The sequence below is a fragment of the Wyeomyia smithii genome, chromosome 2, assembly GCF_029784165.1.
Source record: "Wyeomyia smithii strain HCP4-BCI-WySm-NY-G18 chromosome 2, ASM2978416v1, whole genome shotgun sequence".
Classification (NCBI taxonomy): domain Eukaryota; kingdom Metazoa; phylum Arthropoda; class Insecta; order Diptera; family Culicidae; genus Wyeomyia; species Wyeomyia smithii.
In genome coordinates this window covers 277,497,814-277,512,590 of record NC_073695.1, presented here as the reverse complement: position 1 = coordinate 277,512,590, position 14,777 = coordinate 277,497,814, and the positions used below count along the sequence as shown (strand labels likewise).

Below are 14,777 nucleotides of genomic sequence, written 5' to 3'. Positions count from 1 at the left end.
AAAATGTGAAATCCAGCTATGAAAAGAAACATATTCCAAGACAACTTACTTGGACTCACTCATATTTCTCAGAGATGGTTAACCCGATTTCCACAGAATCAGTATCAAATAAAAGGTCTACCTACCTTATGACTCACTATTGAATTTTGCAGTAATCGGACTGTAACTTCGTCTGTAATGTATCGAAATGTGAAAATCACGAAACTTCATTATCTTAGAAACTACACAACAGATTTGAACAATATTGATATCAGATAAACGGGCTAGTTAAGGGTTAACTGATGAATTATGATTGAACACGTGGTTTCAAAGTTTGGCTGCCCCATACGTTACCTTTTTATTTGATTGTAATCAAACTTAAGCAAGCGTTATGTTTTAATTTGTAAAACAATGGAAGTCTATTATCTCAACTATTACACGACTTATTTGAACATAACTAGTGTCATACAAATGAGTCATCTCTCAAACATACAAATAACAAACTTCATAGCAGTTTGATATGCTGTTTAAAAGTTTTAGAAAGAAAAGTAATTCAAAGACTATTCAACACTTTACCTGCTTCGATCAATATATATGGCCTCAACATGATTTAAATGTGGTATCGTACTATTTGAACGTTCCCGGCATCGCTCGTGATTAAATTGTTCGAAATTAAGAGTCGTTGCATTTATTTCGCTATTTCTTAAGTACTAACATTACGTCAAATTTCAAATTTATACTTTAGTTTCAACATCAATATTTTAGAACCCAAAGAGTGGATAAACATTTATTGGATTTAAGCATTCATGTAAATCTATTTTTACAAATAATAAGTTTGAACGAGAAAGGCTGAGTCTGACCGCTAGGTGGATTAATTTAGGTTTTTTTTAACTTGTGTAAACCACTTCTCATTACAACTTTATTTTTGAGCCCAATATATTTACGACTCTAATTGTTAAAATTAAATCAAATTTTGTTGTAAAAAGGCTTGCAGCCTTCGTTTATGAAGCTCAAATTTTGTAATAATATTCTAGAATTTATAAAAAGTGTCATAATTGTAGATTGAAACCACAATTGCTGTATCAAAACAAATTCTTCGTTCTTCTGGCACAAGTGACTGTTCCTCAAACTGTTTTCCGTTCCTTTGAATTATTTGGTCAATTCAAGCTACAGATTGTAATCAGAGACTGAAAAACCTATTGTGACCATCCCAGTATTTACTTACCATTTTGGAAGCGGTTTAGATCTTGCTAACGAACGAACGACCACAAAAAAAAATCGACAACAGATAATTACAGACAGACACCGGAGAGTCGAAATCAACGTAAATCCAAACGAATTTTCGGACAGTTTCGAAACTTCAAACCAAAAAACTGACAAGTTTGTTTTTAATTTTCATAAATAAATTATAGCTTTTATTTTGTCGTAATTTGTTTGTTGATTTTTATCTCTCAATAGCGTTTTTATTTCTTATCGCTTTCCTTAAAATTCTTTTTTCCTCAGTTGCTTAAACTTTTGTTTACTGGTAATGTTAGTAATTTCGGCTATGCGCGAACACACCTTGCGTCTACGCGTGTCGTATCTGTTTGTGTGTGTGTGTGAGTGGAAGAGTGTTGGTGTGTGAGAAAGAGTTCCGCCGGGCATCGTCTGCTGGGAATCCTAACAACTAAGATAATTACAATTCTTCGACGATCAACTTTTTTTCATTTCAGCAGACTAACCAACTAGTGTTTATATGTACAATATTCTTAGTGTGTGTGTGTGTTCGTGTGATGCATGTGAGTGACTATTTAACAAATACTCTCGTCTATATTACAGTAAATCTTTTCTTCTTTCCATTACGGTAAATTAAATTTAAAGAGCGAGTAACTTTGTTCGTTTCATTCGATTGAATTTGTATCTTTTTTTGCCGCTTTGTTTGCTTATTTTTTCGAGTAGTGAGTTTCTCTGTTTCTTAAATTTGTGAGTTGCTTTCGCTATGCTACTACCTGCTAGCTGTTAAGTCGTAAATTTCTTCTCTATATGTACATAATTTGATAGCGCACTAGCATAGGTTTTCAGAAATTCAAAAGTTTCTATATTTACATACAAGAATCTCAATTCGTATCGTATTTGATTCTCTTTACATGGCTATACTTTCAATGAGGTAATGAAAATAACACAACAAAATAGTATATTTTATCGACTGGTTTTTCTTGTTTGCTTGCTTTTTTTGTTGTTTTTTAACTTTTTTCGTTTTTCAATAGGAAACCTAACCTTCCACCAATATGGAGGAACTTGTGTGTTCAATTTACCGCTGCTGCATGGATAGCACAGGCTTACGAGTAGTACTGTTTTCCTGTAGATCTGATCAAATTAAAACTGCTCTGACTCTAACTGACTAATTTGTTTCGGCTAAAGCGTTTCATGACTTGAAACTTCGAGCAGAGCAGTTTATAAACGAACTTGGTTTCATGGAAGTGAGAACGAAAGACACTATAAATGTAAATCAATTCAGTTCCGGTGTGGCTGCACTAATTTACCATTCTGTTTTCGATTGCATCTACATGGTTTAGCTGGCGAATCTTTTGAGCTCTCTTGCACTTCTTGCTTTTCATTCATTTCGGTTTTAGTCCAACTCAACCTTAGCTTTGTTCGGTCGGTGAAATCGGTGATGATTCTTATAGCGCGATTAAAGGTAACTTGTTTTGCGGATCAACGGGGAACAACGCAACCAAATCCTCCACCCACAGTTCGGGTCAGGAAACGAGGCAAATTGCGCTCGCCGTCCACTGCTGATTGCTCCATTTTTTTTCTGTAACATCCGCTGGTTTGGGTTGCGATCTTCCACGTTGTAGAATGGAAAGAAATCTTCATTTGTGAGCGGTTAAGTCTGTTTGGTATTGTTTTGCGAGTTACGCAGTGCGCCACTCACGAGTGGGTTTTCGTTGGTGTGAATCAATCTAGTGATAGGGTGGTCTACATTTTACGGTTTACTCTGTTGCTGTCTAGTAGAATGCTATTATTCCGCTTTATTTTCAGCGATTAAAATGGTTCGAACTTAAGCGTGAAAAATCAGATTACCTTTGCTGGTATTCTGTTGAAGGGATTTCAACTCTCCTGGCGAGTTGATTCCGGACAAAAGGGAAGGTAGGTTGAAAGAAACTGCTTTCAATCATCAAACGTAATGGAAGATTGATTTTGAAGAGATTAGAATTAGTTCCTCCACGTCTCTGCTTCTTTTGTGACTAGAATTTTCGGATTTTCTCCGCTGGGAACGATTGCCCTATGGGTTCGCCTGAGAGCTGGGATCGATTTTTGTTTTTCAGTTTCTTCTAAACCCACTGTTCGCTTCTAATGTGCTTGATTTGTGTGAGTGCTACAGAATGTCATATTTCACTGCTCTGCTGAGCCGCTTTGGCGTAACTGTTAATCTTTCTCATGTGGGAATGTGTAGGCTGAAATCTTGGCTTTTGTATTCTTTTCTGATTTACTACGGAGTTGTGTTCACTGCTTCTCTTTCTATGTGTCGTATTTTTTTCGGTTTTTCTTCCTCTCTATCGCTTTTTTTTCATAAAGGCACTGCGTAGACTTAACAGGCGCTAACGTTGCACCCATGAACCCAACCGTGGTTCGTGTGACAGACATTTGAGTGCAGTATTGAACCAATTATTTCTATTGACAAACAATTCTGTAGAAACACAACAACATCGCACGAAAGTGAAAGCTTTGATAACATTTAAACCAATAACGGCGTAAATAAATCAAGCAAAATCCTTTCAAACAAGAGAGCCCCGCCTACTCTACCACCTACTCTACTTTAGTGCAACTTACTTCACCTAACATTGTTCTATGAGTGTGTGTGTGTTTGTGTTTGCTATGTTGTGTAAGAGTAGCTGATAACCTCCTGCCAGAGGCCTGGCTTCCAGTAGTTCAACGGTAAAAGTAATTAACTAGTCTGTACTTAAGTAATCGTTATGCCCACATCGCCTGTGGCAGTCTTCTATCATTGAAATTATTCTTGTCTCCAATCGTGCTCGAGTTGGACTTATCACCTTTGCTACCACCACCACCAACACTACTGTCATTGCATCCATTAACACAATTGTTCGGTTTCCTACTGCTATTGTAACTACTACTAGTCAAATTGTTAGAAGCACTGGTACTGTTGTAAGCGCCGCAACCGACACCGACGCCGACGCCGCCACCTCCGCCAGGATCGGCCTTACCCATGAAGTTGGTGGAGAGGATATTCGGCGGGCCACCGTTCGCCAGTGACGGACCCGAATGTCCACCGTAACCATGGGTCGGTGTGATCGAGTGTGAACACTCACTCGAACCCCGCGACGACGTGGAATATTTGCTGCTGGAGGTACACTCGAACGTTTCCCCAGCGATCCGCTCGCAGCTGGTGTTGTACGTTTCGTGTGTCGTATCCAGCAGACAGTTGGAAGGAACCGCATACTCGTGTTGTCTCTCCGCCGTCACCTTCCGGCTGAAGTCGTTCAGCCGCCTTTCATGCTGCGTTGTGTTATATTTACAATTACTAACCGTATCATAATTATCACAGTTTCTCGGGCAGTTGCCTCCTATGGTAGCGTAGCTGTGGCTTTCGAGCCTCGCAGGACCTGGAGCCGGCAGTGTTCCCGCCCCAGCAATTCGCGATCGCCCAGCAGTGTTGTACTCATTGGCCGTAGCGTAGATATTGATCGCCGAGCGTTTGCTCAAGCAGTTGCTCTTCTTCACATGTGGTAGCGCGATTCGAAGTTTCTGCCAGAACTTTTTGTCATCCCATTCGATGCAGGTGTTCGTCCGGAGATACAAACGCATATCAGCGTCCAGATCACGCTGTGGAAGATCACCGTACAGGATGATGATCAGTTTCCTTCTACGCTTCAGCACTTCGTGGATCGCTCCTTTGAACTCAAACCGAGTCCACTCGTTGTACAGGAAATTCTTTGATAGCACTAAAATGGCACGTTTGGAACTCTCCACCGCTTCCACGATCGTATCGGCAATGTAGGTGTTGATGTTGAAATCTCTGTAGTGCAAGCACAGTCGGAATCCGATTTCGTTTTCCAGTGTCGACGCCAGGATTTGATTAACGAAATGTTCATCCTGTAGTGAGTTGATGATGTACGCGTCGTACAGTCTATCCTTGTCGAACTCATTCACGAAAGTACCGGACTTGTAGCACAATGATCCGAAGCAGCTGCTGTGGGCCCACACCTTCAGCTCCTTACGGTAGCAGAACATTCCAAAAATCAGCCCGAAGAAGCCAACAAACGCACATGTAGCCACCAACAGCAGCGGAAGCATATCCTCAATCTCCTGCGTATGCACAATCGAACTCATTCCCTCTCCGCGGAAAGTACACTTGGTTCCATTTTTCTCCTTCAGAATACTCGTCAAATTATTATAAACACAGCTGATCTCATTAGCATCGATGATCTTCTCCGTATTCGACTGCAGGTAAATTCTTAGCTTGTTCAAGAAACCGCAATCACAAGTCCACATATTGTTGGCCAACGCAATCTCCACCAGGTAAGGATTCGAGGCCAGCTGCCAAACTTCAAAACTGTTGATCCTATTCCCATCCAACCGCAGCACTTCCAACTTTCGCAGCTCAGCAAACGTATGATCCTCAATGTACGAGATCTTATTCCCTTGCAGATAGAGCTCACGTAAATTCTCCAACGCACTGAACTCGTTTCCATACAGCTTCTGAATATTATTATACTCCAAGTGCAGAATCGTCAACTTCCTCAAACCAATGAACGTCGTGTTGTAAATAATCTCAATATTGGAATGATTCACGTACAGCACTCGAAGATTTTTCCGCCCAATAAAACTATGCCCGGACAGTTCCACCAAGTTGTTCCCATCGATGTACACCTCAGTCGTGTCCATTGGAATATTATTCGGAATGTCCGTGTATCCTGCAGCCGAGCACTCGACGATATTCGTCGACCAGGTGTTGTCATTATAGCACTGACAGTTGTTCGGGCACGTCATTTCACAATCGCACGCATCAAACTCACAACAGTGACAGAGCGCGAAACAGTGCGTGTTATAGCTGCAGAGAAAATGCTTCGGTTCTGCCTCGATTAGCGGAATGAAAGCTCGCTCCCGGTTGTACATTAGCTTGCAGTACACCGTCTCAATGTCATTAATCGTCGGATACTGACGGGAAGTCACATGGTTTATCTTCTGCAACCAATCGATGTTGCAATCGCACACGAACGGATTTCCACCGATGTAAAACTCCGGCAACTGCTTGTCCTCCGGCACCGGCTGCAGTCTCAGTGCCTTAATCTCCAACCCGGTCAGCTGATTTGCGTACAAATCTACCCTCGTTAGGTTCGTCTTATGGATAAAGCAGTGCTGCTCCACATGCACAATCTGATTATCGTTCATAAACAGAAACTCAATCGAGTTCGGAATCGAAGACGGTGTCACCTTCGTCAACCGATTGAAGCTAGCATCCAGCGTCTGCAGAAACAGCTGATTATCCAATCCGTACCGGTTTCCCAGCTCGGTCAACTCGTTCTTATGCAAATCCAGCCACTGCAAGTGGGTCGGAATCTGCGAGTAATCAAATTGCTCCAGCTTGTTATCGGAAATGTTCAGCCACACCAAATTCGGCATCGCCGTAAATAGTCCGTCGATATCAGTCAGCAGATTGCCGTCCAAACGGATAGCCTGCACACTGACAGCCGGCTCGAAAGCACCTTTTTCGATAAACTGAATCTTATTGCGAGCCAAATTCAGAATCTGCAGACTGGGTAGGTCTTTGAACGCCTTTCGGGTGATGTTTTCAATATTGTTGCTTATAAGTCGCAGCCCGTATAGGTTGTTCATTCCACGAAATCCGGGCTCTTCGATAACGCTGATTGAATTCTCGCCCAAATCAACGGTTCTCAGCAGTCGCATATCCTTCAGTGCCAACGGCACCTGGGTCAATTCATTTCCATTTAGGTTCAAATCCTGCAGCGAGCTGCAGTTGCGGAAAGCCTCCGGATGGACACCGGTTAAAACATTGTTGTCCAGTGATAGCAACGAGAGAGCGTACAAGCCATTCAATGAATATGCATCCAAATATTTCACTTTGTTGTGGGATAGCAGCAACGTATGCAGGTTGTTCATGGGGGAAAACGTATCGGCAGCAATAATTTCCAGCTGATTATGTCGAAGATTTAGAATTTGCAGCGTGTACAGATCGGAAAATATTTCCGATTCCAGCTTGGTGATTTTATTGTTAGCTAGATTCAGCAGCACCAGTCGAATCAAACCGGAGAAGGTGTCTCGGTTGACCCATGCTGAGGTCAGCTGATTCATCGATAAGTCCAAGGCTTGCAGTTGTTCCAACTTCGAGAACAGCCCCGGAGACAGAACGCTGATCGAATTATTCTGCAGATAAATCTCCTGAATCGATTGTGCCGGATCCTTGAACAGATCGGTTGGCAGGGCAACGATTTTATTCGAACTCAAATCCAAGATTTGCAACTCTTTCAACCCATTCAGAGCCTTATCGCCTACCATCGAAATTTCGTTATCGTGAATTTTCAGCAGCTTCAATCGTTTCAGCATGCCAAAACCGCTCGCTGGCAGCAGAACGAAATGATTTTTGGAAACATCCAAATCTTCCAAGTCAAGATTGCAGCTAACTGAGCTTGCATTATGGGTTCCATTTTCCTCCTTCACCACTGACTTCTCTCGGAATCCCAAATCATTGACATCCTGCAGTCGATTCGAGCTGATATTCAACGACCGCAGTCCACTCAGCGAACAAAACAAATGATCCGGCAGCGACCAGATATTATTCATGCTTAAATCCAACTGTTCTAAGCTCTTGGTTGAGGCGAAAACTTCTGGCTCAATTTCCAGATTCAGCTCCGGCCAGTTGATATTATGTGTTCGCAGTGTGAAGTTCCGCAGGTCATTCAACCCGACCAGGACGTCGTTTTCGAACTTCGCAATCTTGCAGTACTCCAGCGAGAGGGCCTTAAGCCGAACCAGATGGGCAAACGACCTCGCCTGTAGTTTACTCCTTGCCATTATCGCTTCATTGCAGATCACCGCCAGCGAAGCCGTATGCTCCGATGGTATCACACTGAAGTTCGTATTATCAAACTCACTATTCACGGTTCTCAGATTGCACACCAGCTCCACCTCGTCTTCCGGTGTGATGCGATACTTGCAATCATCCGGAGCGTCGTACCGCAGATTTGACTCCACCGGACTGGTCGGATAGTAGCGGGCCTCGGCTGAGTCATACTGCAAACTATAGTTAACCTGAACGGATACGAGCAGCACCAGCAGCAAAGCCGGCAGTGACACCAGCTCCAGCTTTCGCGTAATTAAACTCATTTTTTTGCGTCACTTTCTTCCCTGTTGTTGGCAGGCCGGACAAATGGGTCGCAGTTGATTTTGAATCACTTTTTTGCTTTTATCGGCTGCTTGCAGCATTTATTATTTATTTATTTCATATTTCCGGTACTTGTCGATAGAAAATATAGTATTTCTCTTTTACGGTCGAACACTACGCGTAACACAAACTGTCGTACGGTAACAAATTATACTCGAACTATTCACACTCTTGGTTGGTTAAATTTCATTTTCGCCAATTCGTCATGTTTTTTTGCGCGCTATTCCACGGCACAAGTTCTATCTAGGGTTTTGAATTCCCATCGGATTGCAGCAAAACAAAATCAATCTTCTCACAACACGTTTGGCTTCGGTACTTGGGTAGCCCACAATCTTCTTTTTCGCTTCGAACAGGATCTGTAATTTGCCGAAACAAAATCGCACACGCCCGCAGTAGGCTGCACTGTTCTGTTTTTTTCCTTCCCGATTGGTTACACGCTCGTCACACAGTAAACCGCGCACAAGCACCAGCGAACATCTTTCTTCACGAGCGTCTAAAGTTGTACTAAACTGTTCACCGCCGGAGCCCGCTTGTATATATGACTCGAGCGATTCGTACCAACACGCTCTGGAACCGAAGTGAGAAGAGTACCAAACCCGAACGAAACCCGAACACCGCAGGATACTGTGCGAAAGGAATGAAAACTCTACACTGCTGCGCGTGTGGTGGTGAGTTTTCCCGTAGAACCAATAATGCGAATCTGTGTTAGTGTTTATTTGTTTTTTTTTTCTCTTCTTTCACTTCTCTCCACAAAACCGAACCCGAACTTCACTTTATTATGCCACTATGATTGTTTCGAGTTCGAACGGTTTCTGTCTCACCGCCGCCAAACTACACTTAATTTTCATTTATGCTGATATAGTTCTGCAGTTTTTTTTTTTCGTTCATTCTCCTTCTAGGCACTAATTCCCACTGGTTTTTAATTCTCCGCTCGCCACAGTCTCTTGATTCATTCCACAGGCTTTCCGTTCCGAGCTCACGGCCGATTTCAAATTAAAAACTTTACTCTCGGCAGTGTGGCTCTCGTCGTTTCGTTGTACAACTTTTCGCCAGAAACGTTTAATCCTGCAACCGGGCTGTTCTGTGCTTCCTTATGGTTTATTTCTATTTCACTTCTTGTCCTTAACGCTCCACCGTGCCCGGGAGTGAGGAAACGAGTAGAGTAAGACACCGTTTTGTTTCGGGTATTTCTACTGCATTGAATCCTTGCTGGCTGTGACTGCTTGCTGCTGCTGTTACTGCTTGCTGCTGGTGTTACTCCTGGCTGGGGGTCCTTGTCTGCTGCCAGCTTTAATTACGCTTCTGTGATGTGGCCATCTGAGGAGGAAGAAGAGAGCGGAGAGGGAAAGAATTGAATGAAAGTTTGAAATTTATGTTCAAAATCGTTGAATGGAAATTGCTGCTGCAGTTTTTGATGTTTCTTTTTCTTTCTTGAATTGCTATATGCAAGTATAAGTGGTAAGAACGAATGAGTGCGGAAATTAAGTCCTTGCTGTTTGGAGTGTCTACCGCACCCGGAATAGGGGACCAACAACGTTTAATTATGCAAGAAAAAGAAATCGCAAAAGGCAAATATTTGCAACGGATAGGGAAAGTGAAGCGATGAACCCAGTGGATTGACCTCTGCGGTGAGTTAGAAACTGCCGGGAAAAGGACGATGCAGACAGGGAGAGCGGTTGTGTTGTTCGATCGATAGATGGGCCCCGAGGAATTTAGCTACAATCAATATCGATGATACTGTTTTGCTGCCTGTATAATATTCATTTGACGATAGCCTGGGGCGAACTGCTGAGAGTGGGATTAAATATGTGCTTTGAGTTTTTAAACGGAAAAATGGATGCAATCAAGGGATTTTAATAAAACACATATACATTCCACAATTGTTACTAAATCCTAGGAGATTACGTTCGAATAATTCTTGACCGCCGCATAAAAGTTTTAATTTCTGATTCAAATGACAGTATTTCAACAGAGCACCTTTTTCAATTGTAGTTGAGTAGAAATGAAATATCAACAAAGTCGGAGTGCAAATAGCGGGCATAAAACATTAAAATCATGTGAATACTCGAATGTCGTCCAGTTTGGTTCAATTTCTACCTGTCCAGTTTGACTCATAATTCTACCAATTTACTACTGAAAGGTTCCTTATTAGCAGTATTTCAGTGGCTGATAGAGGGCCACATTTGATGGAGCAACTTTTCTTCGCATATGCCCTATCGTTAATCTACTCGGAGTTAACCAACTTCAAAGTTTCTTGAATATTCTTTCATAAAGTGGCTTTAACCGCCAAGGGTTTGATTTAAGCTCCAGGTGAGTAAATTATTGTTTTTCAAAGTGGGACCCGTGATTGGCGATCACATATGCTATGCACTATTTTTTCAAATGGATGCTTATGATCTTTTCTCATTAGAATAAATTTGAATTTCGTATAGAATCATGTTGTAGACACTTTTATAAAAGTTGCATTTTACCTCAAATTTCTCCTTAAACATCCCAGATAGTGTTTATGATTTATCCGTGATTGTGTGTAAATGTTTACCCTTCTTTTTTACACTCACTTTTTTATTAAAACAACGCTCGTTTCTCCTGCCAATCACAATTTACTGGAAAGGTGTGAACTGTATGTCCCTCAAGCCATTTCTATTATAAAAGGGACTTATTTGGCCAAAAAAAGTCACACCGCGATATTGCAAGAGTTCAGCGTGAAATAAGGGTAAGTGGAGAGCCTAAAAATAAACCCGTACTCAAGTCCATTGTCATCGAATGGTCTGATTCGACTAAGATCATTGGCGTAACTTCGAGGATGAGGGGGGTCGGCTAAAATCCCCTCTAGGATCTCTGTAGCCCTTCCTAGATTATTCCATTACTAATACCATTACTAATTTTGTTTCTCAAAATTGTACAGTTGGTGGAATTTCTAAATAATAATTTCTTTCATCGAAAATTTTAAGGATTTATAGGGACGGTTTTTCTGGAATGTTCGTAGTATTTTACCTTCGGTATGCTGCCTCAATAGGGCTGCGATACCTTGTCTTACGACGGGGCTGCCGTCTTAGATATAGCTGGTGAGGCAACGCGTCTCGTAATTCAGCCGCCCGCTTTGGGTCAGACGCTGTTGTGCACCGCCCCTAATATGGGGATACAGCCGCGTACGATCCCCCTTTCCAGTCAGCATACGACCATGAGCAATTCTCGCTCAAACCGTCCCACTGGTGACACAAGGTCTTTAAAATAGGATATATCTGTGTCTAAATGATTGAAAGTAGTAAAAAAAAGAGAAAACCACTTTGGTTAGTTCATATTGATGGACCCAAAGGGCACAAAACGATTAAGCGGTTTTTCAAAAAAAGATTCTGAGCAATTTTTGATCTTTTTATTGATTTATTTCTCTTGAATTTGCCATTGAAACCCATGCAACCAAAACATAATTTCAACGAAGGGCGGGGGGGGGGGGTCAAAATCGTTAAAAATCCGTCCACGTATGTGGATGCCCCTTTTGTTGATAGTAGTTTAATGCATGAAAACAAGAGTATATAACAGTAGCAAAAACAACATCTAACATTAATTTCTTTAATTACTAAACACTTGACAACTGTCCTCCGTACAGGGAACCAAACTTTATTCTAGCAAAAAATCGTGGAGAAGCTTGCTCACAAATTACATTACACTCAAGGGGGAGCGAGGGAGTGAAGAAATAAACAATGTGAATGGAGCTTGTGGTCCTCGTGGCTCTGTGGTTAGCGATGTCGGTCGGCTAGCTCTCCTACACGGTTGTGATATCGGGTTCGATTCCCGATTGATTCCCGCATCATGCGTTGAATTGTTTGAAGCTAGATTTTGATAAGTGACCAGAATGACAAGGTAAACTCAATGCTCACCTCATGGTTTGAATGTATCTCAAAGCATTTTTTCTCAGCTTTCCCATGGTGATTGCTAATTTAAAATCGGTGGTTGCGAACTTGCTCAAAAACACGTTTTTCTGACGAAATCCAAGATGGCGGTGAGATCCAAAATGGCGGCCAATTTTTTTCTACTTCAAATGAAAGCTTTATCATTCCTCTTTAAAACGGTGTGCTGGTTGCAGGGGGTTCAAAGACAATTTCAAGAGAAATAAATCAATAAAAAGATCAAGAGTTGCTCGAAAATCATTTTTTGGAAAAACCGTTTAACTAATTTGTGCCATTTAGGTCCATCAATATGAACTAACCAAAGTGGTTTTCTAATTTTTTCACTGCTTTCAATCATTTAGACACATAATTATCCTTTTTTAAAGACCTCATGTTCGGTTTCGGCGAGAATTGCTCCCATAGTTTCCACCGGGGGTTGGTTTCCCGATCTCCGCTAAGGTTACTCGTATTCCGGTCGGCACCTCGTTGAGGTTGGGATAGGAGTTACTGGACAGAGGTGAATGACCTCAATGGGGTGTCAAGTGACACGTGCCCAGCCGTTCACCAGAATATATTTAGCAGAAATCCCGATAGAGGCCGTTGACTTCGAGGTAGGCCCCGCACTCGTTGGATGTGTGTTGTTGACGAGGATGCCTACGAAATAGGTGTAAGGGGAGATTCAAGGATAGCAGCCCAAGACCGAGTGATATGGCGACGTATTCTGGGTTCGGCATTGGATCAATAATCGGTCTGTCGCCGTAAAAGTGAAGTAAGTTATATGGGCGGTTTTTAGGCAAGGGAAGTGGGGGGAGAGGAGTTAATTAAAAATCATTTTCTTGTATGTTATCGTGAGGACTTAACAAGCTTTTTTCTTTTCTAAGCTAAATTTGTGATTATTTTCGTGATCATTGCAATGCGTTGTTTCGCCATATTAGACTCAAGTTAGGATACCTTTTTAATTTTTAGTTCTAGTCAATTTTTAGTTCTTGAAGTGGTGTTCATTGCTCTGAGCTCCATTTGGGATTATTTTTATGGCATCAAAAAGCATTTTCTCCCGATACTGGGCTCGATTTGCCGTTTACAATTTGAGAATCGATTTTCGCCATTTTAAGTTCTCTGAAATCATATTATTTTTGGCCATTTTTGGTGTTCGAAACGTTTCCGCTGTTTATAACTTCTTATTCTATAACTTTCTCGTTCGGTGTTTTCTTATCTTTACCTGTTTTACCTTCAGTTTACTTTTATTGCCATGTTGAGCTTCATATGAGATTTACTCTGTTTTGACTATTTTGCGTTTAATTTTGGTTCATATGTTGAGTTTGCTGAAAGAAGAACATTTTTTGAACTCATTTAAGAATCATTTCATTTGCGTGGGTGGAATATCGAACTATTTGTTCGTTTTTTTTTCACGGACCCAACTGCGACCAGTAGTTTTTTGATCTTTTGTGGCATTGTCCGGACGTTTTTGTTGTTCGCTTTTTAACCCTCTTGCCGTACCGGTGTTATAGTGTTTTTTGTCTTCTCCTTCTTCCTTTCTTTGGCTCAAAGTTGGATGAATTATTCATCTACTGTCTCCTTGGAAAAATCCCAATTTTTGTGTCAATTGGAATACCCCCCGCTCTGTGGGACCCCTCTCTTTATTGCAAAGTCACGCAATTTTTGTCAAAAATCTCTTTTTTCTTTTTCTTACAATTCATAGACGTAAGATGTCCGAAAAATACTAATAGATGATTTTTGAAGAAAATAAACCAAGGAATCCTGAAGAAATATAACTTTTGATCAGATGTGTTGCCGGATAAATTACTTTTGTGTTTGAAAACTAGATCTACATTTTTCGGCAAATGCAGCCATTTTTATTTTAAATTCATTAATTTCATCTTATTCCATGGAAAATATTACGTAAGAAACAACTATCATTTCGAGGTAATATGAGCCAATCTCGAGATATAACATTTCTACGAAAATAGTTGCAAGATTCGTAATTATTTTATTTTATAATTTATAGACGTAAGACACCCGAAAAATAGCGATAGGTGAATTTTAAAGAAAATAAACCAAAAAATCCAGAAAAAATATTGTTTTTGGCCGGAAGTTTTGCCAGATGGATTATTTATGTATTTTAAAACTAAATTTGCATTTTTTGGCCAATGCAGCTAATTTTATTTTTAATTTGATGATTTCATCGTATTTCTCGGAAAATTTTACGTAAGAAACACTTATCATCCCATGGTAATATGAGCCAATCCAGAGATATAACATTTTTACGAAAAATTAATTACGAAATTTAAAACCATTGATATTATCGAAGCTTCATACCAGTGGCTTTTGAGCCTAGAGGGATGTTTTGTGTGGAAGAGCCTGAGAATAAACCCCTGCCTCAAGTCCTTTTTGCAAAAGAATGGCTTGGTTCTACCTAGATTCGAACCTATCGCTACTCGCTTGTCAGAGCGGACTCTGTAACCTTGTGGTTACGAAGTTCTTCGTGGTTCTTTGTTCAATTTCAA

General features: G+C 41.1%; 1 protein-coding gene across 2 annotated transcripts in view; it reads right to left on the bottom strand.

Annotated features, from left to right (window-relative positions):
- Window positions 1-1,360: 1,360 nt before the first annotated feature.
- Window positions 1,361-14,777, bottom strand: part of LOC129720896 (toll-like receptor 6) — a 173,507-nt gene continuing 160,090 nt past the window's right edge. For both annotated transcript variants that reach the window (XM_055672784.1, XM_055672786.1), the window contains one exon: window positions 1,361-9,703. In XM_055672784.1, the coding sequence (XP_055528759.1) occupies window positions 3,934-8,328 (4,395 nt within the window). In that variant the 5' untranslated portion in view covers window positions 8,329-9,703 and the 3' untranslated portion in view covers window positions 1,361-3,933. The remainder of the gene's footprint in view (window positions 9,704-14,777) is intronic.